Genomic DNA, 26596 nt, shown 5'->3' on the forward strand with positions numbered 1-26596 from the left:
TGAGACTGACTCAGAAAGAAACACCTCACACACCCCTAAGAAACCAAATGTAAACTGCTGAGTTTCTTCTTCCATTGTCAGGCTTTTCCTGTGCTGGAGAACACAGAGCCTTCCCTCCCCTCCATCCTGCTTTGTTTGATACCACGTACATGCAACAATTGCAAAAGCACTTGCCAGTAGCATAAGTCTGCTCCCATTAAAGAAAAACAGAGTTAGATAAATGACAAGTGCTTTGGAAAATGCTACACAGGAGAGGATAGAAAAAAAGAGTATGTAAGCACTTGGATGTGAATCATTTTCAAAACAAACAACAAAGTCATCTTAGAGATTCACTGGCTCTACTAAATTTGGGGGGGGGAAGTCATCAGTTTGGAGTTCAGGGAGGCTGAGATTCTCAGAAACGTAGGAAAGGCTTCTACTGTGACTGGAGGTGTAGGCAGGACTAGCAAACAGGCACTATGAGTAATTGGAATGCTAAACTGAATGTTTAAGTGTGCGACATTAAGTGTTAAGTACCTTTTTGGTAATCACATTTGATGTCTTTTACATCCTCAATTTCCCCTCTTACACAGTAAAAAAGGTGACATGATGAGTCTTTGCTTTTGCTCTACAGACAAAACTAATGCATTTGACTTTAGAGTACTATGAAGAGTACTATAAAAAGAACTACAGAAATCTTTGTGGACCTTGGTGAAGTTGCCGCACCCATCCTGAAGTCTGACACCTACCTGGTGCCTTACATTGATTAATAATTACCCTAAAAATACTTTCTGTCTGCAAATAGAATAATATAATACAAATGGCTATAATATAACCATATCTAATATTCCATTGAAGACAACTTTATATTTTTTCTTTCTTTTCTATGCATGTTCCAAAACATATCAAGCCCCAGCCTAGTAGATGACTGCTAACCGAGGAACTGAGCTGGACAGGCCGAACGGCCCTCTCCTGTCTCATATTCCTACTGTGTTTTCCCTGCCCAAAAGTTCTCAGTCGGCCCTATACGGACCTTTAGAAGAAAAAAGAAAAAAAAAAGAGTAACTGGATAACTCCTGAATGTACAAATAAGTGCTGTAGTACAACATTAGATAATAACTACATATATAGTATGCACCAATATACCATGTACGATAGAATTCATCTTTTGTTATTGAAAATGATAAAGAGGGATTTTTTAGAAAGAGTCCATGAGGAGTAGAAGATTTGCGTGCATCTGTTTTGATAATCATTCAGGCTACAGACGCTTTACCTGCTGGCCTGGTTTGAGTGGTGATAGTGTTATTCCCTGGGTATTGATCACTGGGAGTATCTGGTTGCCAATGACGGTAGCGATGATCTGACCCTGGGCATTGGTCAATAACTGTGGAGTTATCGGCTGCACCTGAAGTCCCTGAGCTCCACCTGCCGCTTGGCTGGAGGGGACTGGGTTAGGCATCAGTGGAATTGTTCCAATAATCTGGAAAAAAAAGACATAGAAGGGGAAAATGCATACATACTGCATATACTCACCATATGTGATTACTTGTTTCGTGCACATTACATCAAACTTGGGTGAAATAAGCACAGAGAAACAGATATGATGGGCTGAAGGCCTCATCACCATGTTCCTTTATGGGGGTGATGAGGACTTTCAAGCTCATTTTGTGTGTCCCATATCACCTGTAGGCTTTACCACTGTCCACTGTTATCCCCAACAAATCTGCTGTCGCTGAGAGTGTCTGAAACAAATGCTGGGACATGTTCTGGTCCCTGGACGATGCTTTGTTCCCACCTCTCATTTGAACACAGAGTGGAATAGATGCACATACCAGTTTGTTCATCTTGCTTTCTTCATCTCATCCATACGACTGTGATCTTATGGTGCTTACGTAATTTTCCTTGGTTAAGTGATGCCTAGTACTCCCTGACCACCTATTACTCCCATGTGATCTCAGGAAGGATCAAAGAGATACTGGTGCCTTTCAGGATATGACTTATTAAGATACGTTCATAAAAATGTAGCTGCTTTTTGGTGACAACTAAGTAGTACAACACAACAGGAGGGCTGGTGTTAGATAAAACAGCTTAGCTAACATTTCTGGGGCAAGTACTTGCAGAAAGAGACATTTGTGACATCTCAGACTTGACAATACAGTGATTTCCTAAAATGTGAACATGCCTGTAAAACTTACATTAGGATGAGATGTCAAACAGATGCTGTAAGAAAGCTTGTCAGTCAATAAGCCACTAGGCTGAAGAAAGTTCCACTGTTGGAAGACTGTTTTTACAAGTATTAGAGCATCTGAAACAAACTTCTGATGAAACTTTGGAATAAACACAAACTTTTTGTTTGGTTGGTTTTGCAAACAATAGCCAATGAAGCTACAGTCACAGGATTATTGCAACAGGAAAAGGAAAAAACCCAGCAGTACACATCCCCATCTCCTTCACTACATCTCTGACTTTATCATAGTGCCCCAGAAAGCATCTATCCCATTGTAAGGCTTTCAGTCTTCCCTCTCCAGAAGCCTTGCTTCCTCCTCTTTATCCTCAGCATCCACCACACTGCATGTCCTTTTTTCCCCCCAATAGTAGGATCCCAGTGGCCCTTATCACATTCATTGACGAGCGTAGATCTTCTTGACTGCTGAGAAATAGGATCTGTAAAATGATATCTATAAAAATATCACTTAAGTTCTTCTTATTAAAAGCTAGACAGATCGATAGAGAATATTATCCCTGTTTTGCAGAGCAGGAAAGTGGAGCACAATGGAACATACTCAAACAGGTGGTGATTTAGCCTTCTAAGCTGGAACTTTTGCGAGGTTCTCTCTGCAGGTCAAATACTTCTGTTTCTTTTTAAGGTGTCCCTAGCTGAACCGCAGCTGCTTTGCTGTCCACGTGAGAAGGTGGTTCTTCACTGAGGAGGGAGGCGTTTATTTAAATCATTATCAGATTTCGGAATGCTCTCTAAAATCTCAATTTCAGCATGAATTAAACGTGACTTTCACACAGTGCAACATGTAAATTTCTCTCAGTTTTTGGCAACCTAAACTATTTATGTGTCACAAATATATTCTTTTAACGTATCACACCAAACACAAGGAATAATACTTTTTAAGTTTATCAGCAGAAATATAGCAAAGGCCTCTCCTTCCCTTGCCATGTCAGTAAAGGACATGACCTTGGAGTGTCATTACTCCAATGTAACTTTAACTATCAAGGTCCTATTCCCAGCGAAGCAAAAAATGCTGCGCTGGTGTTATCAGTAATAGAAATGTTTGCATTCACATTTAAAATGCATTTCTTGGACTGCAGTTGGACATTTCATAGAATGACAATGCTGAAGTGGACAGTTTGTAAGGTCAGAAGCAGAAGGCTATCTATATGTATTAATGTGTGTCACACGCCATTCTGTACATGGCATGCTGTACATGCACACAGGCAGAAATGGAGCAGGGGAAACACAGCTGGGAGAGATCTTCCACAAGGACAAATGAACAAATGCTCTCAGGGTGTTACCACAGGAGCCAAGGGTAAACCTGAATGGGAAACAGTTTTTCTACTTTCTGAAACTTACTGAGATTTCAAGATTTTATTTTTTCCATTTTATACCAAAATAAAATCTTCTCTGGTTGAAAAAAACAAAAGAGACAGGCACTTGTTTCTACTTAACCAATAGGGCTACTCTTTATGGCATGTATCTTTGATACGGCTAAACCCAGATTCAAGTTTTCTCTTTCAAGTTCCACCTTCTCCAAGTACCTTCTCTGAAATAACCTAACAGCTCCCTGATTCACACACAGGGAGTAGTACTGAAATGGGATCTCCTCCTCAAACCACATGCCACTGTCCTGATGCTGAGCCAGATCCCTCTTCTGCTAATTTTGGTATGAAATTTTACCCTGGGCCTTGCTAATCTGTCCTGTTGAAGTATGATAAAGGCTGGCACTTGGCCAGGGTGATTTATAGTTTTGATACATTTAAATTTTCTAAAGAAATAAAACAAGATCATGCCACAGGCTTGAGACACTGATGTGCCACAGTACTGAGTATTTAATTGCCAGTGGTTTTCCTTGTGTTGAAGCATTGGTCCTTTCTAGCAAATGCTGCTATTTCAGATTATAGTTAAGGAATATATACAGTTCAGGAATAGCATATGACAGAGACTTATCCCACAAGATACTTACAGAATCATACAATCATAGCATGGTTTCGGTTGGAAAGGCCCTTCTAAAGCTCATCTAGCGTCAAATAATCCCCTGCCATGGGCAGGGACACCTTCCACCAGACTAGGTTGTTCCGAGGTCTGTCCAACCTGGCGTTGAACACTTCCAGGCAAGTGGCTGCCACAGCTTTGAGGCATAGCAGAGGCTTCTTACTCTGTCAATGTTTGGACTCAAAGCCATAAACAATCCTACCTGTCAAACACCTGGTTGTATCTGTTGGAGGTACAGGTTCCAGATATAAGCACAAATTGTAGTGCAGATATGACACTGGAAATAGTACCAAGATATTTAGTGGAAGTTCAGGCCCCAGCTTCTTTTACAGAGACATGGTTTTGGTCCACCACTAATTAAAACACCAAGACTGTAACTGTGACCATGTTCAAGTGATAGAGTGTTGTGAGAAGCCTTGGTGGATTCAGACTTGCACTTCAAGTATTTAAGATTCTTTCATTTTGTTTATGCATTACTAGATGCATCAGTTGCATCTTGAGGGGCTTCGAGAGCAGTGTTTACAGACATTAATTTAGGTTTTTATGTTTCCCAATGTTAACTAAGTTTGTAAAATTGGTATTTGTTTCTAAGTTCAGAAGACATCCAGGGTGATTTTTAAGAGCATCTGAACATTTTCCATTGATTTACCTGTTAGCGTCATTTTTTCACCCTAGGATTTCAAGATATCTCAGATCAGGCTTCTCAAATCTTACAACTGACATTGCCAAGACAACTTCCACTACTGAGTGTTATTAATATGAGATACAGTTATAAGGCTTGGCTTGCACAGGAAGTTAATTTGTTGATCTGCTCCTACATACCATCTCTGGGCTCAGTGGTCTTTGCCTACATAGTCCTGCAAACTGTAAATTCATCTGCAATGAAAGAATAAGCACACAATCAAAGTGAAGGTAAAATCCCAAGTAATGGAGCTGACCATGGAGGGGAAAAATTCAAGCCCTCTGCATATCAACTGTATTTGTGTTACCCCCAGTGACAGGGTAATGTCCTAGCACTGATGAAACGCTAGTCACTGTTGTGCTGTTAAACAGATTTTGGTCCCTTGCCTTGCTCAATAAAGGTTTCTTCTCAGAAAGGAAATAAAAACATCTGAGCCCTTAAAAATGATCCTTTAAACAACAGATCTTTAAGAAAGAAGAAGGTTAAAAAATACCCATTCTTATGCTTTCTTGACTGACAACACATCTTCATATTTAATTGCCTTTGTGGATTACTTTTCTGTAACTCACAAGCTGAACCTGAAAGCAGAAGCTGAGCAATTGCTCAGAACTTCTGGGGATAAATGCCTAATTGTAGTCCCATTTGTGCCGTAGGTATAGAAACCAGATGCGGCATAACTGTAAGAAGGACTAATTGCTGATTTTCCAGCAGTGACTCCTTGTGGCTCCTAATAAGTCAAGGGCACCAAAACACAAATGCGTTTTGACATTAGGTAAAGTTCCTATGATACTCTAAAATAAAGCACACAACTGTTTTTTATTAAGTTCTTTTTCCTCTCCCCTCATCAGAAACAGGGACACTGCCCTGCTTCCTTGTTTTCTTAGCACAGCCAAAGGAATCTTACTGTATCCAAATGGGTGGTTCAACAACTGCCTTTGTTTCTGCTGCGAAAAGGCTAAGTAAAATCAAAGACTGACTACGCCAGGTTGTTTCTATTGTCAGCCAGGGCTGACATAAAGCAAATAGTGCCATTTTATCTTTATAGTCTTTAACTATAAGAAGGAAATGGGGTTTTTTTTCAGTATAATCAAAATGAAAGTATCTGATTTTATCAGTGCTGCAGCCCTTTAAATATTAAAGGTTAATTATTTCAGTTTTGAACAACAGAAGAACAACATAAAAATAAAATAGAAAAAAACCCAGGGAAGAAGTAAAAGGCACAACAGAAAAATTGTTCAGTGAAATGAGGCAAACCACCATATACACATAAGCTAATTTAATATCTCAGACTGTGAACAGAATGCATGGAAGTTGTACTCCTATGTAGCAACCCAAAAGATCACTGAGTGAATGTCTGCTGATTTAAATTTGCTTCACTCATCTTCATTTTCTAGTCTTCAGAATATAATCTGAAATAAAAGCTCACTTTGGCTGCCCCTTTCTTAATCATACGTATATATACACACAACTTCTATAAATTATAAACACAGTCACATATTTTTTATATATATATATGATTTATTATCTACCAATATCAATAAACTCAGCTGTTTTATACACTATACTATATATACTACCAATCTACGCACTGCTGGGAGCATTAATACAAGCTCCATTTGCAGACTACTTCTGGAAGAACTGCTGCTCCATCTCATTCTTTGGAGTAGCAACAAAATGATTCTTCAACCTCAAGACAGGATGAGGCTAAGGCTGCCTGTGTCTTTCAAAGTAAAAGCAGTATTAATTTATGTAATGCTTGCAAATTTCCTTTGCTGCATTATACTTCCTGATGAGAACTCAAAAATACGGCACAACAAAATGCTATTATGAGAACAAGGTATCAAATAGTGATATTAGAAACAGGCACCTATGAAACAGTACTTTTGAGCCACCATTTCATCCACGGGATTCTAATTTTGAAGGTTAAGCGTTGTTCATAGATCACACAATATACTGGATGGCATTACGGTTTGTAGGCATCATAATAGAACACTGACATTCTGCCTGACTTTCTCAGTGCTTTATTTGTTAGAAAATAGTGTTTGTATACTAACATCAAACTATATAGGACTTTATTTGTCATCACTGTAGGAATTATGTGGTGAAATTTGTCTCAAGCAAATAGTTACGTTCTGTTAGTAGGGGCATGTATACAGGCATGAAAAAGAATGTCTCTCTTACCCAACATCCTGAATAACACAACATTTTCTCATTAGAAAAAAACTAAAGATACATAAATAAAGATTAAAATTTATATTGATTGTCTGTTGAATTATTCTTTCTAAGCAATCTACATATCAAATTTAGCTTCCTCTTAAAATCAAGAATTAAGTCAGGCATAGAGACCCTTAGAGGTCACAGTACTTTGAGCTGGGCAAAGCAACTGTTGATTTTAAGTATGTTTAGAGGTCCCAAGCATTTCTGAAAATCACCTAGCTAGATTCTTATGAAAGTGTTCATTATTTAAATGGATGATTTGTTCGTTATTTGATGGTTGAGTAGTACGAAGTATATTAGCAATATTTTTGTTTGTTGCAACACCAGATCCCCGATACTATGTATGACAATAGCGCCAAAACTGTTGTAACAGAATTGTTATGACAAACCAACCATAATTCCTAATAATGTTTGATGATCACAAAAGAAATCACAACTTAGTGGTTTTAGCATTTGACTGCACAAACAGCTTTCCTGATTGCTGTGCAGATCTTTTTAGGGTGTAGACAAGCAAATACACTTTTGGATGTATGGTCTTGGTATCTTTTCTTTCTGTAATACTCTTGAAAACAAAAATGCTTTGGTTTTCATTTTCTCAGGAAGCAAATACAAAGCGACTCAGCCACCAGATTTAGTTACAACAGAAATACTTTGGTAAATATTCATTTGCCTCTATTTTCTTTTCATGCAGGCTGAGATTTTCATAGTTGCCTACAGAAGTGTAACTTCTACTTGACTTCTCTGAAGCTTTCAAGTATCAAGCATCTCAGAGACAAGAAATCCTTGCTCTGAAATAAAATTTTTCAACATTTGCCAGCTTTGGATACAAGCTGCATCTGCAAACCCTACCATTACTTTGTGTCTTTAGATTACAAACCATTTAGAAGAAGCATTGTCTCTTTTGGGCATTAATACAATATAAATATATACTTTTCCTTCTTCCTCATAGCATAAACAGTGGACTTGCTTTTAGCCGTATCAGTATCTACCATACTGGCCATACAGCAAAAGCAAATGTAGGCATCCCTGCACTTTGCAATACATGCCATGCTGAGCCATTCAGGGCTAGCTTGAGAAACAAATTGTCCTTTCTCAGCAAGCCTAATTAGGCCCAGCACAATGTGTGCCAAGGTGATTAGGTTGCTTCCATGCTACGGGGACATTATTGGCTTGTTTAGAACAAGCTTTGCTACTTGGTGTTGTATTGCACTGTACTGGCCTACTACGGAGATGCTATCTAGAGGTCAAGAGCCAGAATAAGGCAGGGTTTAGTAACTGCTCTTTGATCCTGTGGTTTTTAAATAAGAGCGGCTACTGAGACAATCTTGTGTAAATATGAACAAGATAATGTTCTGTACTGCCACAACAGTGCTCACTGAAACAGTGCTGGTTTCATTTTTCAAGTTGTAATATTACTCTTTTAAAAAAGGGATGTTGCACATTACTGTCAGTGTATACGGGTGAGCAGAATTTCTGGTGTTCAAGTTTGATTTCTTTCTCTTGGTTACTCCTTTCAACTTGTTCTGCATGGACAAGAAGGTTGGTTACGGAGATGGCATGCTTGTAACTGCCTTCAGTAGGCTCTCACTACTGTCAGTGCTTCATCTTCTGATGCCATTCCTGAGAATGTTATTCCAGCAGAAGTATCCACTTGCAAATACATGTTAAATTTAGAATCCTCAAAGAGTTATTTTTCTTTTTAATTTTCATTGATGAATTTTCATTGTTCAGTGATAATTTTCATTGTTTCCTGAGAAAACAGAAGCGTATTCTGGACAAACGACTTTGAAGGCTAAATGATATTTTATTCTAGCCTTGCCTTGTGTGTTTAGAATAACAATATATATGTTTTGTCGGACACCTCCCCATGATAAACTGGGCCGAAATCATTAACCATCAAATAATCTTCAGATACAATCTTTAGGACCACAGTTCTTTAATTAGATTAGAGGTCAAAGAATTTCTGGGCCATCAGTATATTCTTGAGTAATCTCCTCTCATCTTCTCACTATCAAATTACATACACTATATAAAATATTTACCAGAGATCACTAGATTTCTCAGTCTGTAAGTCTTAAAGGTGAAATCAGTCAGGTACGCCGATTCATTCAGTCCTTTAAGACTTAGCCAAAATTCATTACAAGAACGCTAATAGATATTGCAATCAATCAGTAGCAGCAATACTCAACATTGTTGTTAGACAATCAGATTTCTCCTAATATTGTGGGAAACCTTGAACTTGCTGCCCAGATGCAATGACTATAGATGATGACACAGTAGTTGTCTGTCAACCCACCACTTCAACTTTGCACATGTGCAGCAAGACATTATTTTAAATACAAAGTCATGTCCTACTTCAGCTGGTGTTTCTACAATTTTAGATGATTTAGACTTTAGTTAATATAAAACATAAAACTGTTGGTCCTATTGATTAAGAATTACAAGTTTTAACATGATAGTCTACAAAAGCTGAAGGCAAGGCTGAGGTGAATCACTGTGCAAACCTGGCCAGGCAGAAGTACTACTGAAACACTTTTAGATTTTACAGTGCATGCATTTTTTCAACAAGTGATTTTCAGACTACTGAGAATTAACCACAGTGCTGATTACCACTATGACTATGGTGGAACAAACCATCCTGGATTACCTCCCTACCATGGATAGCCATTATGGAAGCCAGTATTCCAACCTATAAAGTGGAATTTTGTTACAATGCAGCACAACCATATGGATGTTTAGGAGAAGAAGGAAAAATTCCTTTCACCGAAAGGAGGTGGGAAAATTTAGGTGGGTTATATACAAGTGCTTGGATGGAAAACGGTCATGACTCTAACTCTGTAGATATTAATCTCCAGGAAAGAAATCCTTCTTGAGATCAAATATAACTTCCTTTTGCCACAAAATCACCAGAAAAGTGTTGATTGTTCATTTCAGTACCAAGGCCTCCTCAAAAATTTGCCAACCAAATGTAGCCAGACTTGATGCTTCTTACCTTGTGAAATTTGGTATGGCTGCTGGCTCCATGTCCTGCTCTGCCACTCAGTTCACCTTTGAATGTCATTAAAATCCCAGTCCTCCATTGAACCATCTGTAATGTGTTTGTATAAATACTATTTATCTCCCTGCCAGTACTCCTATGAGCCTTAAGTAATTTTTGCAAGCCTACCTTAGAGCTATCAAGAAACGATACCACATAAAGTAAGGGGGGTTATGTCAAAGGTGGCTATCTCACTGAAAATGCCCTTAGCTGGTTCTTTTCTTGAATGTTAGTAGTTGGAGTATATGCTTCACTGCATGTAAGTGCAATAGCTAAAGTATCTCCCATTATCAACTGCATCATTAATCCATTTCACCTGAGCTGACAGATAGAAGGGAAAGAAAGGTGTTCTGCTCACATCTTCACAGCTTGACTTAAATTTCCACTCTGGCCACCACCTGATACAAATCATTATTACAATAATTAGTCCTGTGATACAGATACTTAGTATGTGTGATGGTATCTACCACAAATGACTGGTCCTAGCACCTCTTTCAGGACAAAACATTCTCCTGATGCAATGGCATATAACTCAAGAGGTAACTGTCTGTAGATATGGTGATGAATATCCAGCACTCAGTCACTGCTCCATTTCCCTTGGCCAAAACACATTTGTTTTTGGTAGCTTACATACAGATTTGAGTTCCTCTCAGGGCTATCAATTTATTTTTGTATATTCAAGATGTCCCCAACAAAGTAAATACTCCAAACCTGACAGTTAAATCTAAGTAAATTATTCTCAAATTTGGGGAAGATGTAGCAGAAGATGGCATTACATGAATCTGTTAGGAGAACATGCTGCTTAATTATCAGTTTCATTCAGGGCTGGTCTGTAAGTTTGCTTAAGAAGAGTTATGTAACTATGATTTACTTATTAAAAGCAACGATGGACCCAAGGTAATCTCATCTCCTACATTAACCTAAATGTAATCCCAGCACTTTACCAATGTAAACCCTACATTGTTACTGTACTGATGCAACATGCTCCTGACAGAGACAGGCATAATGAAATTTCTCTGTATGTATTTTGATATTAATTCAAATTACTTAATCTTTCTCTTCTGCTGGCAGCAGAACCCCTGCCCTTGAGACCAGTTCTGTGGAAGGTGGAGGATCACAGACACTGTGCATTTTCTGTCTTTGCATGTTTGTCTCTGTATCATTCCAAAAAGATTTCTTTTTCAACTGTGAGCTGCAGAGGACCAAAGGTGAGGAGCTCCTTTACCTTCTTGCCTCTAGTGTCAGGGGAAGATAAGAGCAGAGATCAGCTCTGTCCAGGATCCCTTCTCCATCTGTGCATTTGTCACTTATTTTACACTTAAAGTTTTTTTGGGCAGGCTATTGGTTTTCTTTCTATGTTAGAGCCAGGCTCTAGCACAGTATTCCAGTCATGATTACAGTGGTTCTGTAGACAGTAAATAGCAGCAATCATATTTGTTACTAAAAGAAAAACTACATTATGTAATATTCTCATACTTCCTCAGCTAAGGTAACTGAAGACTGTGATGTGCTCTATTAAGACTTGCAAGTGGGATAATATTGCTACATTTTCTGGTAATGTTTACTGGGATTACAGGTTCCCAAGGGAAGAACTAAGGGAGTGCTACTTTACCTTCATCGGTACTGAAACACTCCCAATACAAAAGGAAAATACATCAAGCTCATTTTGCACACTGTGGAGGATGTTTAAGAAGATGGCTACAAGAAGGGAAAAATGACACGATAATGCTAAGAAAGACCCTTATGCTTACAATCTAATTTAGGTATTTCCCTAGAGCTATTGATTTGCACACCTTACCCCAGCACCTGTGGCAGCTGGGGTGTCAGTGGACCTTAATGAGGTGCACTGACTAAACAGATCCTTCCAAAGTTCAAAGGACATCATCCACAGTTACATCTACAGCCTTTCTCTTCTCTTGCTACCCCAGATGTTCCTTACCCCTTATGTTCCTCGCCAGGAACATCCAGAGCACTTCCACAGCTTGGCTTTGCCAGTCCTCACTTAGAATCGTAGAATCACTCAGGTTGGAAAAGACCTTTAAGATCACTGTGTCCAGCTGTAAAGTTAACACTGCCAAGTCCACCAGATTAAGCCTCTCTCTCCTGGCATGTAATACCTTACTGTGGAAATAAGCCAAATGAAAAAAGAAGGCTCCTTATGGAGTGATATACTATACTCAGTGCCTAAAAGAACTGGACAACCTAACCACAGACTTCTTTAGTATCTGAAAATTTAGAAGTATTACTAAAGACCATTAGATCTTGCTTCTTTCATTCAGGCTTTGCCTTACTTTGAGTAGTCTCCCTGATGCCAATCCATGGAGCCAGATAATAGTTAATAAGACTAAAAATGGTGGAGTCTTCTGTAAGAACAAAGTTAATCTCAAAGGAGGAAAGAGCAAACTGAAAGCTAGTTTTAAGTATTGCCAAAATGCATATTGCACAAATGTCCTTGTAATGCATTATTTTAAAAACAATGGAGTCTCAGTAATATGAACCCTCAGTAAAGCACTTTTTAAATCTTGGAGCAATAGTGGAGAAGAATCCTTGGTGTATGTGAATTACAGCACAAGAGGATGAGTGAAGTGCAAATGCCACAGTGTAATTTGTATATGGAACATTTTAATTGTGTGTAATGGCAGATTTTCAATTGTATAAGTCAAGGAATTGTGCTCATTTCTGAGTCATAACAGAATATATTAACTGCCCTTGAAACAGTATCAATATTTCTTCCTGTGCAGAGCACAGCATAGTAAAATGCATTAAAAGATGAAAGCTCTTTGATCCTTTTGAATACTTAAAGATACCAGAACAGTGCCAATAAGTTTTGAGGAAGAGCCTAGACAGAAAAGAAATATTATTAATTGCCAAGATAGCACAATATCCCAAAACAGTGACACTGAGTGTACTAAGGACTACAAAAATATTTATTCTTCATAGTTCTACCCCACTGAGTCTCTCAGGACACAATGGATTCCTTTTTTTTCCCCTCCATTCAGGTGAAGTCATTAGTATGCAAACATATTTGATCTTGACATACACAATAGCTCTATCTTTTTAGCCCCCAATATTAGGGGAAGAAAACTGTCTGGGGTTATATCAGTGTCGATCTTACGAGTGAGGAGCAGACTGAATAACTGGAATCCCAGACATCATTTACAACAGCCATTGAGCTTCACTCAATAGCCTGCTGGTTCTGCTGCACTCAATGGTTTGCCATGGAGCTGCTGCCAATTGCCAGGTAATATTTTCTAGAAAGATTTCAGCTCTTGGCTTCTCATTCATTGACAATGATGCCAATTATCTCTGGACTCCAGTTTCGAACGACATTTGCGCAATATTATCAGGCTTCTCTCTGACTTCCACTAATAAAAATCAGAAGTAAATCCACTGACCTGAATGCAGTGGCCCCTGGGACTTGAATCAGCACAGGCTGATGCTTGGGTCTAGCTGCAGCCCGTAATTCTTTTTAAATTATAAATGTCTCAGGCTAGCATGTACCCTGCACAGCATAGCTCTGGTTTTGACTGGTTATCTTGGGCTTTGGTTTCAGCTGAAGGTAGAAAAATGCAGGGATTCCCTCTCTTTATCCCTGTTCGTACGGAACCCATTTTGCCCAATGGAGCAGCCCCATGTAAACTCTGAAGTTGTTCTGGAAAGAAAGTGGGGAATTATGTTAATTTTTGTTTTCACTTTAAAATGGAACTTCTTAAATTTGAAATTAAACACATCTGAAAAAACCTCTTTGGGGTTGATTGAGCCATTCTGATCAAAACTGAAATATTTCATATTCCTTTTAACCTTTCTAAACTTGACAAAAACTCCACTAAATTTTCAAACAGAACATGTAAAAATGAGACACTTAAATCATACCCAGACACTATACTTAAAAATTTTACTGAACAAAATTTGTCAAAATGACACATTTGTATTTAGATTAAATACCATTTTTCCATCAGGAGTCAGCAATGAAAAAGATGTCATTCAGTTCTGCTCACAATGCTGCAGGAATTTATACTAAAAGATTGATAAATGAGGTAGTAAAATGTAATTATACCTCAGTCGTTAACATAGGTTCAAATGCAACACTAGAATCCTGAGGGAGGCTTCTGGATACATTATAATTTCCTTCTTTAGAGCCTTTTGCTTTCATTGTTGATACAGTCTCCAACAGCATTTGCACTAGGGCAGGTTCCCAGAGCTCAGAAGCCTGATGTGCTAGGTACTGAAGAAAGAAAAGGTTGAGGTAGTCCCTCTTTTGAAAAGAGAGAACTTTTAACAGGGAGTCTTTTTTAACCTCTTGGGACACGGACAGCCTGGCCCCAGTTTGAGAGTTGCTGCTCAGCAGAGGAAAAGGTAGAAGACTGTCCCTGTGCTCTGAAAATGCTTGTGTTCATTTGTCACCCATTGCCCTGTCCTGAACGATGCTTGGAAAACTCAGCGATGTCTGACATGACAGTTAAAAGAGTCTGTGCATCTCCCAGGCTCTCCTTCCTTCTTTCCCCTTCCCCCTCAACCCTCCCCCAAAAGAAAAGGAACCCATTCCTCAGATTAAAAAGAAAGTTCATCCAGGCTCAACGTGCATAACATTTGTCACCCAGGCTGCTTCGCTCAGAAATGAAAATGTGAAGATGTGTAAACAACAAAGAACCTCAAAAAAGAAATGAGCATCAAAAAAAATAAAAAGAAGAAAGTTATCAAATATGCATTGGTTTATCACAGTCAAGTTTCATGATTCAAACCTGATTCATATATATTTTATGAAGAGAATATCCATTGTGGTGGCAAAATTAAATGTATTTTGAAACTTGTATGTGACATTTATCTATCTGCTCTATCAGAAAAAAGTTGTCATATTCATTCAGACATATATTACTTTTTCAATTTCCTGTCAGTAATGTTTTTTTAATGTTCTTTAGGGTGAGACCACAGGATTTCTCATTTCTCACAACAAAGACAAACATTAGAATTATGTTGATGAGTTTATACCTTAAAAAGTTGCATTAGTTTTTTTGAGGTGACCAATTTGCACTCTTCCCCATGAAAATTGTCTTTTTTCCTTTGTTTTTTTCTTTATAGATACAGAGTCAGTTAGAGAATTGTTGGCTCTTTATTTTCCTTCTTTTACAGAAGTTCATCATATAAACCACGAAGTTATGGCGCAATTTTATGGTGATTCAGGTTCTATTGTGAGCCACAAGAGATAACAAAGATAGCACAAGTATTGAAACTCCTTATCACATATCTTCCCTTCCAAAGGGATGATTTTGATAGAAAGTTTCATATAAACCCAGTGCTTAAGAATAAACAGCGCTGTGCAGCAGGCAAGGCCAAAGGGTCATAGTTAGACAAGAAACAGAAACCAATTAAAGTGAGTTAATTGACAAGATGCTCCAGCTCCCATGCAGAAGACTGGCTGGAGAGGTGCAAAGTGGAGATGGCAACTTCTTTCTTTAAGTTGCTATTAAAGTGACTCCCTAATAAAAGCCTTATCTTGTGTCCCATACGCTCAGTGCAAGTCCTGCGATGGATGTTGAAGTGCAGTGGGTCAAGCCCTGGGTAGAAAGGCCATTTGATTCTTATGGGGATTTTTTGACAGGCTAGCAATGACACCATCCACAATACAGACTGAAATATGCTCTTTGTTGGTATAAAATGAGGAGAATTCCATGATCAACATTCAAGTTTCATTTCTGAAAAAAAGCAGACTATTTGGAATCAAATTAAAGGATGTGCCTCCCTTTCTAAGCAGACATAGTATTTTGGATACAGCTTTAAATAGGATTTGGTAAAGCCAGCAATAATTATAATGGCCATCTTCAAAAGGCTGTTGATCAATTTGGCTTCGGTATGTACCTAAAATCACATGAACGCTGGCAACTTAGGCTACTTTGCAGGACAGAGATTCTTTTGTGATAGGACTTTCTCATGCCATTTATGGCACCTGCTGGTTGGAGCTGTGTTGGAAATACTTTCAAACTGGCCTGTGGTCTGAGGATTTAGTGCATCCCTTTCCTATCCTACCAAAACAGCAGGGTAAATGCCCTGTAAAAAGTAATCTGCCCCAGGGAGGGATTTCTTCCTCAGTATTACAGGCTCAAAGGGTTTTTTTTAAACCAGAGAACCTCAGAGATGTGAAGTCTTCACTTATGCACAACTGATTTTTAAATAACAACAGAGATGGAATACTAATCTTACTTGAAAGATACTCAACAGAAAGACCCTCCCTTCACATTGCTAACTGTCATTTAGTTAAAGTATCATTAAAGTTGAGTACATTTTAAATAATTCAAACAGATACCATTACCTTGGTCTCTGGGATGCTAATTCCCTCTTTATTTGGGAAATCAAAGAAGCAATTAAGCAAAACAGGAGCACAATTTCACAAAGACTGAAAAGCGCCTTTAGCCTTATCCCAAAAGTAAGGTAGGTCAGTCGGTGCTGAGTTCTGCCATCATCAGCTGCACCCAGGACCTGAGTTAAAACTCCTGTGACTGCCATGGGGAGCTTAAGGATAAAATTATCGAAAGGACTCAAGTCCCATTAAAAATAACTGGTGTGCGGTTATTCTAAGGATGGAATTTGTCATTTACCGTTAGCCACCCAACATCAGAAGTCCAGTAGTAGACTGCCATTCAAGCTCTATCTAGTCAACATAGAGAATGAGGAACCTCTGCAAGGTGATTCATCTCAGCCTAAAATGCATCACCGAGATGTTTTATTCTTCAAGAGTGCCTGTTTCTTTCAGTGATGACAGAGAATGCTAAGCAACTAGCTGAGATTTGATGCAGCTTCAGCTAACTTTCATGTGGTTAAAATTAGGGAAAAGGAGTTTGAAGTCAGGAGTCTAAAGAGATGTAGGACTCTGATGAGGACCAGTCATTGACCTACATTGACCGACAGCCTCTAAGTCATCTGGAAAACTGTTGCCTTTTTATTGACCATCTGAGTATCTCAGCTGTACAAAAAAGAAGGATAAAATAACTTCAAAAAATCCCACAAAACAACCAAAGTCACAGTTACTTTTTCAACAGAAGGGGCTAAATCTATTTTTTTTTTCTTCCTTCATAAGTCACTATTAAAATAAGACGAGGCTTTGAGAAGACCTCATTGGTTGAAAAGCTGTTCAACACATGCACAAAATTAAACCTGTCTGACCATGCCTGTCTATCACAAACATAAACACAGAGGCAGAGATGATTCACTTAAATGACTTCAACTTGACTGGTAATATCTTGACACATTTCACTGGGGAGGGTATAACTTACACAGCTCTTAAAAAGTAAGTTTAAAAAAAGGACACAGCAGTGACTGGACTGAAGATTTATTAGAAAGATTCCCTAACCATCTCTTGGAAGTCAAATTTCCATGTTCTGTGCAAACTCAGTGAGAAATTGCTTTCTTGACATGATACTCATTTATCTCCCCTCAGTCCGTGTTCTTTGAGGGCTCCTTTTGCATCATTCGTTGGGTAGTGTAAGGCCGATTTAAACATTTCTACATTTGTGCTGTTGCCAGAGACCATAGTGATTTAGTGAATCAGATGTGCATCATTCATGTTTCTTCCCTGTTTTCACTGCATATGATTTTAAGGAGAAATAAAAGGCAAGAAGGAGCCAAGTGTACAACCTGCCTCAGTAAATGCTTTTTAGGAGGGGCCCTTCCCATTGATGGATCAGGCTATGAGAATTTTAGCTTGACTCAGTAATATTAAACATATACATTTTTAACTATATTCAGAAAAAAAGGCTTTTGTTGTAGCATGTTTACTTGTGACATTTAATTCTCAACATATGGGATGTAATACATTGTTAGTTAAGGACTTCCATGTAAGCAAAGCTCCCAACTATACATTATTGTATGTAACATAAGCATGAAGGTATTTGAACATGCAAATGATTCTGTTTATTACTTACAGTATTTCTAGGTCAGTACTCTAACATTCAGATTTTGAATAATCACCCTAACTGAGAAGCTGGAAAAAAGTTTGTCTATGTTTTGTCCTGTACTCCCGTCCAATGCCCCATGATACTTTGATGAAAACATAGCTTGTGATTGCCATTTCAGAACATTTTCAATCAGCTCTTAGACTTCATGGATGGGAATCGTATCTGGGTTTCCTTTGCCTTTCTGTATCTGGTGAACTGAGGGTAGTTTTGTTCTCTTTGGACCTTTGTTAAGCAAACTTAAAAATCAAAATCTTAACTTTTCTAAGCAGTCATTAAATATTTAATCACAGTCTCCAGGCAGGATTTTGCCTTGGCTGTTGTGGAAAAATTTCTCTGATGTGGAAGGGAAGAATGTGGTGTTCTTTGCTAGTGCCAATTACATGCTATTCTCAAAAGATGAGGACCTTATGATTTATCTGCCCTCTGTGCCCAGAGATTCTTAAACTTTCTGTTTTAGCTAAAGGGATATCTCTCAACAATGCCCATAAACAACTTCTGTTTTCAAATTCATGTATCAGCTTGAGAGCAGAGGTAGGTGACCTTCTCCTCCATGTGTCTCTATCTGAACAGTTGGTGTGGTAGTTGGGGCATTTCCCTGTATCAGAGTTACAAGAGACATACTCCTGGGTATAAATATAGACTACCCAGAAGAACAACATATAGATTTAAACATACAGAGTAGTGCACTGTAGATGCTAATAATAACAGTGCAAGACTGGACATATAAACTCCATACATCAATATCTGTACAATTAAAATTAGCAGATGCATAGTGCAGATCCCAGAAGATGCGATTTAAACACCTAAAAATGGAAGTCACTTCCCCACACTTCAGGGTGTGTGTGAGCGTAAGTGATGTTCATCAACGTAAGAGACGTGTCAAGAAGCAGGCAGACTGTGCCATCCTATGTAGCAGGGGTTGGGAAATCTTTCCTATGCAGTTCTGCTAACAAACCTTAGTTTTCTTGACCTTTTAAATACTTCACTCTGGCCTCTTGTGCAGAGCTGCTGACAGTACCAGTCTACATGGTACCTTCTGGTAGTGAAAGGATAGAGGGATAGTGTTAACACACAGTATCCTTTAACTCCCATTTTGCAGTCATTCAGTAATACTTACATCTTCGTAAGAAACTGAACCCTTAGGAAAATACAGCCTAGCTTTATTTCCCAATTCCTAGACTGCAGCCTATGGCCTGTGTACAGCCATGATCACATACTTCTAACATTATACTAGAGACAGATTTGAGGTACAAGAGAGTAAGTCCCTGACGACTTGTGTCTTTCCTGAGGAGATAATCACAGAGGTCCAGGTAAGTGAGTGTTCAATTGTGTATATGTGTATGTACACACGTGCATGTGCTCACGTCAGTGGTGAGCAGTTCAGTTGAAAAACATGTAGACAGCTACTCTATTTGAAGTGTTTTAGGATTTTGTCAGGATATGTCAATAAGACTTAGAGGAAAAGCATGTTTCTGCATTGGCAATGGAAGGCCTAATGGAAATTGTACAATATCTACAATGGGACTAAAACCCTATGTCTTTAGGCTACTGAATCCCAGAAACAGCACGTGGTAAAGAGCTGTTTTGTCAGGAAACAAAAATGGCAGAGACAGGGGAATAGAACAGGAACATGGGAATGGATACCTTGAGATGTCTGGGGATCTGTTACCAACACTACCACCGGGGATCTGTTAATCCATATTCATTTCCATGTGGTTTTGAGCTTCCACTTATGGAAGGAACCAAAAGAGCAAAACCAGGACAGGTGACAAGCTAAGACTAATAAAAAAAATTGAGAAGGAAAGAAATAAGTTTAGCATGGGAAATGGTGCCGATTCCCCCTCAAAGCTAGTGCACTGCATGAGCCTGATAGCATCTTTTCACTTTGAGGCTGTCTATCTATGCTATCAAATAAGACATATCTCAGCTTAACGCACAGCCTGCAACGGAGGGAGTGGATTAGGCCTCTGGAGATGATGACTAACAAGTTAAAATTAAACTTTTTTTTTTTTTTTTTCCCAGTTGGGCTGCAATGACCTATTTATACAGTTTCTTTCTTGCTAGCTAGCTTTTTTTAACGTTACGAGATGTACCTGGCCTCTCTCATCTCTCTCTAAACTGTCTCCCTGATGTCCTGATCACTCTCTGATCTATTTCTCTATCTGCTGGGTGGATGCTAATATGACATATCCAACCTCTAAAACAAACCATTTATTTTGAAACTTGGCTATGTCAGAGTATTTGATGCGTCAAACATTAAAATGAATGTATATTTGGATATTGGGTACATCGTGCCTTGATATTAAATTATCTCCTGAAAGTGGATTCATTCTTAAACTGGCAGGATATTATGTATTGCTTCCTTGAATCTCTAGCACAAAGCTAGACATGAGGGGAGACTGAGAAAGGTTGTCTATGAAGCAGAGACAGAATTGGTCAAGGGCTATGAGTGTTTTCTTTATATTAATAAATTCTTTTTTGTGCTTAAGGAAAGAGATTCTGTCATTCTCTTCCATTATTATGTGAAAATAATACATTAATCTTCAATGAGAGATACTTATCCTAGAGATAATATTTAATTAATGTGCAAAGAAGGAAGTTTAAGTGAAAAAGGTACTTTAAAAATCATATATATTTAATTACATTGGCGTAGATATTTCAAAGTCCTTTTCTTCTTTTTGATATCTGGGCCATTTGCATACATACATGCTGAAGCCTAACACTGTCAGTATCTGAAAAGAAATTACAAACTGAAATAGATACTTTTAGAAAGACAGATTCAGTGTCCATTCATGGTTAGGACTGTGATTTTTTTCTGGTTGAACTTTCCCTGCCACTGTTCGTAGATCAGCACATACAAGAAGACATTATACAATTCTTTTTAGTACTCTAGATTCAAACTACAAGGCAGAGAATCCTTCCTCTTACAGGACAACTCCTGTTCAGTGTGTTACTTGGAAGCTTGTGTGTCTGCATGCAGAAGCCCACAGCCCTGCATCTGGCTGGTTATCACTATGAACGCTGCACAAATGCAACTCAGCTGTTGGCTTACTATCAAATGAGTCCATCAAACACTTGTACAATTTTCTTCTCTTCATGTAAAAACTGTTCAGGGAGGACATATTCTTTCATTTTCAGATTCTTCACAAGATATCGCTAAAATATTTCAAATCATATACTTTGTGCACTGCAGACACAGAAGCCCCAAATCCCCTCTTCTCACCTGTATCTTGAAGACATGCACATACAGATGTCAAGATTGCAGTCCAACAAGAAAGCCAATGCCCTTCATTTATGCATGAAGACTTACGGCTTCTAAGAAATTCCAAATCTTTCCAATACAGCAGCAGTGCTGTACCAGTGACTCAAGGACCTTAAATACTCAGCATTTTGCATTAACTTCCACTTTTGACAATGAATCTGGCTTTTTTCCTTTTTGCCCAAATAGCCCTTTTTGGTTTCTTTTTTTTCTGGTATCAATGTCAGTTGAGCAGAAAATAAAATTCTGACATTAGGTAAAAGCATCTGACATACAGAGGATAAATGTAATAAAATGCATCTAAAACTTAGCACCATGCTACACAAAGAACTATAATCTGTGGCTTGGTTGTTTTTTGGTTGGATTTTTTTGGTTGATAAGGCATGGAAAGATAATTCTGATTCTCAGATTTGGTCCACTATTTCCTCTGCTTTCTTACAGCCTTACTATACTCCAAATGACAGAGCCATGAGATGATCTCGGACAGTTTAAAGGAGTAATCCCGAATTCAGTATAGTCATGGATTCCTGTCTAATGGAGTGGAATCTTATAGAGTGTCCTGGGTTTACCAGTAGCCATTTTTCTCCTTAGTAACTGGTGCAAGCTCTATGTTTTGACTTCCAGCCTGGGCAGAGAGCTGATAACACCGATTGTTTTTAATTGTTGTTAAGTAATGTTTATTCTGGCCAAGGACTCTGTGAGTCTCATGCTCTGCTGGGGACGAGGGGAGGCCGGGAGGAAGCAGAGACAGGACACTTGACCCAAACTAGCCAAAGAGGTATTCCATACCACAGCACGTCATGCCCAGGGAGGGAACTGGGAGTTACCCAGAAGGGCACACTCTCTCTCTTAGGGGGGGTCAAACTCGTTCGGCGGTGGTATCGTATTCTCTTGTTATTTTCTCTTATCAACATTATCATTGGTGGTAGCAGCAGTGATTTGTGTTATACCTTAGTTACTGGGCTGTTCTGATCTCAGCCCGTGGGAGTTACATTCTCTTGATTCTCCTTCCCATCCCTCCGGGAGCAGGGAGGGTCGGGGTGGGGGGCGGTGTGTGTGAGTGGATGAGCTGTGTGGATTGGTTTAAACCACGACATAGAGGAATCGCATAAAGTGGGATTTCCATAATCTCTGTTTGAACAATGATATGGCCTCAAACTGTTGTTTGTCATCTCCTGAAGGCATGCAGTGATGCAATAGTCCTGAGTATGACACACTATTTGGGAAACACCAGCAATTTTAAAAGCATATTTCTTGGCACCATTTACATGCGTCAGCTCTGTTCACTGCTTTGCTTATGTTGTCTTAAAGAATTTTCAATAAATTTAGGAAAAACTTCAGCCTTTGCATTCAAGTTCCTCTGTGGTCTGGTTCCCAGAAATCTAAATGGCCACCTAACGCTCCTAGATGAAATCTGTAATTACCCAATTCAGTCTTTCACGATACTAATGATGAAACCTTCTCTTTGCGCAGCAAAGTTTGTTTCTAAAGGAAAGTCAAAGACTTGGAATGAATTCCAAAACCAGCTGGGGAACATTCCTAGGCTTATCACCTCTGGCTTCACCACATTCTGCTGCAAAAGCGAAGTATATTTCTGTTGTCTGCCTTTCTCTACTGCAAATACAAGCAATATGCATCCTATAAAACCCTTTCATAAGAGATTTTTAAATCTAAGTGAAAACACAACTTTAAAAGCAAAGTGAAACAAAGAAATTCCTAACAAAACCAGACAAACCCAAATGCCCTTATCAAACATGTGACTATTCTACAAGCTTCTCCTCAGAGGAAGACCAATTTCTGACAGTCACTAGTCATGCTTCTTAATGCGTTACTGGAAGGTGATAAGATATGATGATAAGGAGAGCAGTGTAAGAACCTCCATAGAGCAGAAAGATTTCATTGACTGTGATGTATGTCACTGGTGATAACAATGAAAATTTTCCATGCTTATAACCACGTCACAATGCGAAGATGAGCAGATTATAGGAGTGGTATTTGCTTCTTCTATTTACTAGGTAGCTTTCATGTAAATGGTAGTTGAGCTGAACTAGTACTTAGTTTGGTTTTCTCCTCCATGCAAAAGTAATCAAGAAGGCAATGACAAAAGGATAGGTATGTCCTGTATTTCTGACTTGAAAGAATTAGCTTAGTGAATAACATTTTCAAAAGTACCTAAATGCTTCAGGCTTTTAGGGCTGTCTTCAAAGTATATTTACTCCACACAGTGCAGCGTGCTACCAAGACCCCAGAGCTAGTAAGTAATGAGCTAGATCATATGTCACCTTGTTGAGAAGCAGAATTAATTAGTCAAGCCATAGCACCATACTACCAAGGGTTTGGCTTCTGGGACTTCTGCTAGAATGGCACTGAGACATATAAATATATTGTATATTGGACTTTGCTTGCAATGCTGCATTGCAGTGCATAGACATGCCTCCAAGCACTAAGACTCACAACACTGACAGAAGGAAACTCAGCTCTTACAGGTATATAAGTTGCTTTTGGAAATAAGACTTGGGCACCTCTGAAAAAATCTGCATTCAAGGGCAGAGATCCAGGCATGAGGCTGCAAATCTGAAATGTGAAGTTTAGTACTCAAAGTAAGATTTGTTGCAAGCTAGATGAGAGAAACTTCAGCGGCCTTTCTGGATAGAGGCTGATTATTTTCAAGATGGTAGAGATTTCAATGCAGTTATCCTTTCCTTGGTAAATCTGTTTGGAGATTTCAGTTGCGGTCCAGTAGGACTCCAGTATGTCTTTTCCAATGAGGAAAAGGTTCTGTACTCTTGGTAAATAATGGTGTTCCCCTGGCAGTTACTATTTGCAACAAGTATCATTTAACATGCCAGCTCTTGTCTTGGGAGGTTTTTGGGAATATCAAGGGTTTCCTGCATTAGAGGTTTGACTTTGGCTCATCAGCTATTCTGAACTTCTCCTTCCTAGTCATTTTTCCTGGGGCTTTGGAGGAAAGTGGCCTCTGTCCAAGCAGGCTGTGAGTCAGTCATACTGGGGTGTGCAATGTTTTTGCAATGGCTGTTTCTTTGGATAATTAATTGCTGAATCTTTTTTACACTGCCCTTATTTTTTTTTCCTGCGAGAAAGTCAGATCCCCTCTGTTAAATGTGGTGGTACCACAGTGGTTCTGAACTTCTTCTTATGAACTGAGTACCACTTTTCCATGCTACAGATGGTAATTGTTCTAAATTTCACCACTGTTTTAAGAAATGTGGATATATATTTCACAATTGTGGATATCCAACATTTATCAGTGATCTCTGCCTTAAATATACAAAAGAACCTAGCTGGCTCTTGTTATGGTATAACGAGCCTCACTCTCTGCCCTGATCCATTTCAATGAAACTACCAATTTGCATGACCTGAGAGTCTGGTCCATACATTTTTACATTTATGCCACTGTGGCTAAAATTGAGGTTAGAGAAACAGAGCAGTAAAATAAAGGCACAGTCAGCAAAAGTATGTTAAAAGAATTACTTGTCTTTTGATTCAAATCCACCTGGGAGGTAATTAAACAAACAACCTCCTCGATGTTTAGCTGTGGGGAGCGGAAACCAATGGAAAATAGCCCCTTGCCTTATAACTGACCTTTTCTCATATTATGTGCCCTTTTCTTCCTGCAAACAGCAGAACTACATGTATTCAGCCCGGTGAAACTTTGAGAGGGAAAAAAGAGAGTCAGGCTCCACCCAGCAGAAATTCAAGATATTAATATGAAGGTTTGTCAAAACAGATTCTCCTGGCAAAGGGTTTTCCAAGGAATGTTCTTAAATGCCAGTATTATTTGAGCATTACAATCCTTCCTCTAGCCTCTCCCTCAACATGTGCCTCTTATTATCTTGGTCTTGCGTGAAATTCCCTTACTATATAACATTGTGATACCGTCAACTCAGACTTCTGTCAATCTTAGCCCTGGGAAGACTCTGTTAGCAGTCATTACTGAAACAATTATTGTTTAGATTTTTGTGAACACTGTTAGATGTTGTGAGGGCTAAAACGCTAATGGTTAGCACGGATTAGAGCTGCATAGCTGAACAGATGGAGCAATGATAACAATTTGTAACAGAAAAGGCCAATGGACATCGCACGATCATAACAGCACAAATCCCACATACTCAGAAGGACTTTGAGAAGTGTTACAACGTTACATGGTTTGGGCCTCCTAGAACTTCTGGGAGAGTTGAAAAACCCCAAAGAAACCCAACAAACATCCTACATTATCTTTTTAAGTCCCATGAAGAGGCTTGCCTTGCATTCCCTGTGATAACTGCCAATTTTACTAGTTGGTGTAAAAAAACTAGCCTAGGTTATATACCATTCTCAACGTATCTTCTTGGAGATGACTGCTAATATGATAATGCTAACTTTGTATTTGATCTGTAGCAAAGCAAGAAAAAGGAAGAACAATTCTAGAGCTGAATAAGAGTAATAAGAAAAAAACCAAACCCAAACCCAAGCAATGCATTAGTCCCTTTGTACCCATAAAAAAACTCTATACTACTGACAGTGACTATGTACTTCAGTGATTTAACATGAACAGTGTGAATCCTGTATTTCTATTTAGCTAAAACCTGCTCATAAACAGCTGAAATGAAACTGAAAGCAAAAGTTAATAAATAAATAATAAAACTGGGCTCTCCGCTCAGTTTTTTCTCACTTGCTTAACTAAACTGCATTAAAATCCACCTTAGATTTTAAAAGTGTATTTTCTTTTGGAGGGAAGATAGCCCCAACTGAATGTCATCAGAATAGACAGAAAATGGTACAATCACCTTTTTGCACACCAGTTTGTAATTAGCTCGCCCTCCAAAAGAAGGCAATGGCCTTGTCGATGGGAACAGAGCAGTCCTAGCACTGTGGTCTATCATGTATTTTCCATATTGTAGCCTTGGCCACTTTAACTGAGAGGGAACAGCTGCTATGCTTGGAATTATAAACTAATACACCAAGAAAAAGGTAGTTACAGAAAACAGTAACAATAACAGTACCTACATATATACATGTAATAGGTGGGAAGAAAGACATTTCTTTTGGAATGAAGATACTTTAGCACTTTCCAAGGCAGTCCACAATGAGGACAATGCTGTTTTTAAAAATCCTATTCCCTGTTTTTATTGCACATGACATATTACATTGTATTGTACAGTGTGTGGTGCTGAAAAATTGCCTGCTTATTTAATTGTGATCCTTCAACGAATCTGAAAGGGAGCGCTTTATTTCCATTTCTTTAATTTAC

At 38.7% G+C, this 26596-nt stretch overlaps 1 protein-coding gene across 1 annotated transcript in view; it reads right to left on the minus strand.

Annotated features, from left to right (window-relative positions):
• The window catches only part of POU6F2 (POU class 6 homeobox 2), a 286097-nt gene that overhangs the window by 22743 nt on the left and 236758 nt on the right, over positions 1-26596 (minus strand). Inside the window, exon 7 of the mRNA XM_065669184.1 lies at positions 1253-1459. Within this exon, the coding sequence (XP_065525256.1) occupies positions 1253-1459 (207 nt within the window). The remainder of the gene's footprint in view (positions 1-1252; positions 1460-26596) is intronic.

This window comes from Lathamus discolor, chromosome 2 (assembly GCF_037157495.1).
Source record: "Lathamus discolor isolate bLatDis1 chromosome 2, bLatDis1.hap1, whole genome shotgun sequence".
NCBI classification, from domain to species: Eukaryota; Metazoa; Chordata; class Aves; order Psittaciformes; family Psittacidae; genus Lathamus; species Lathamus discolor.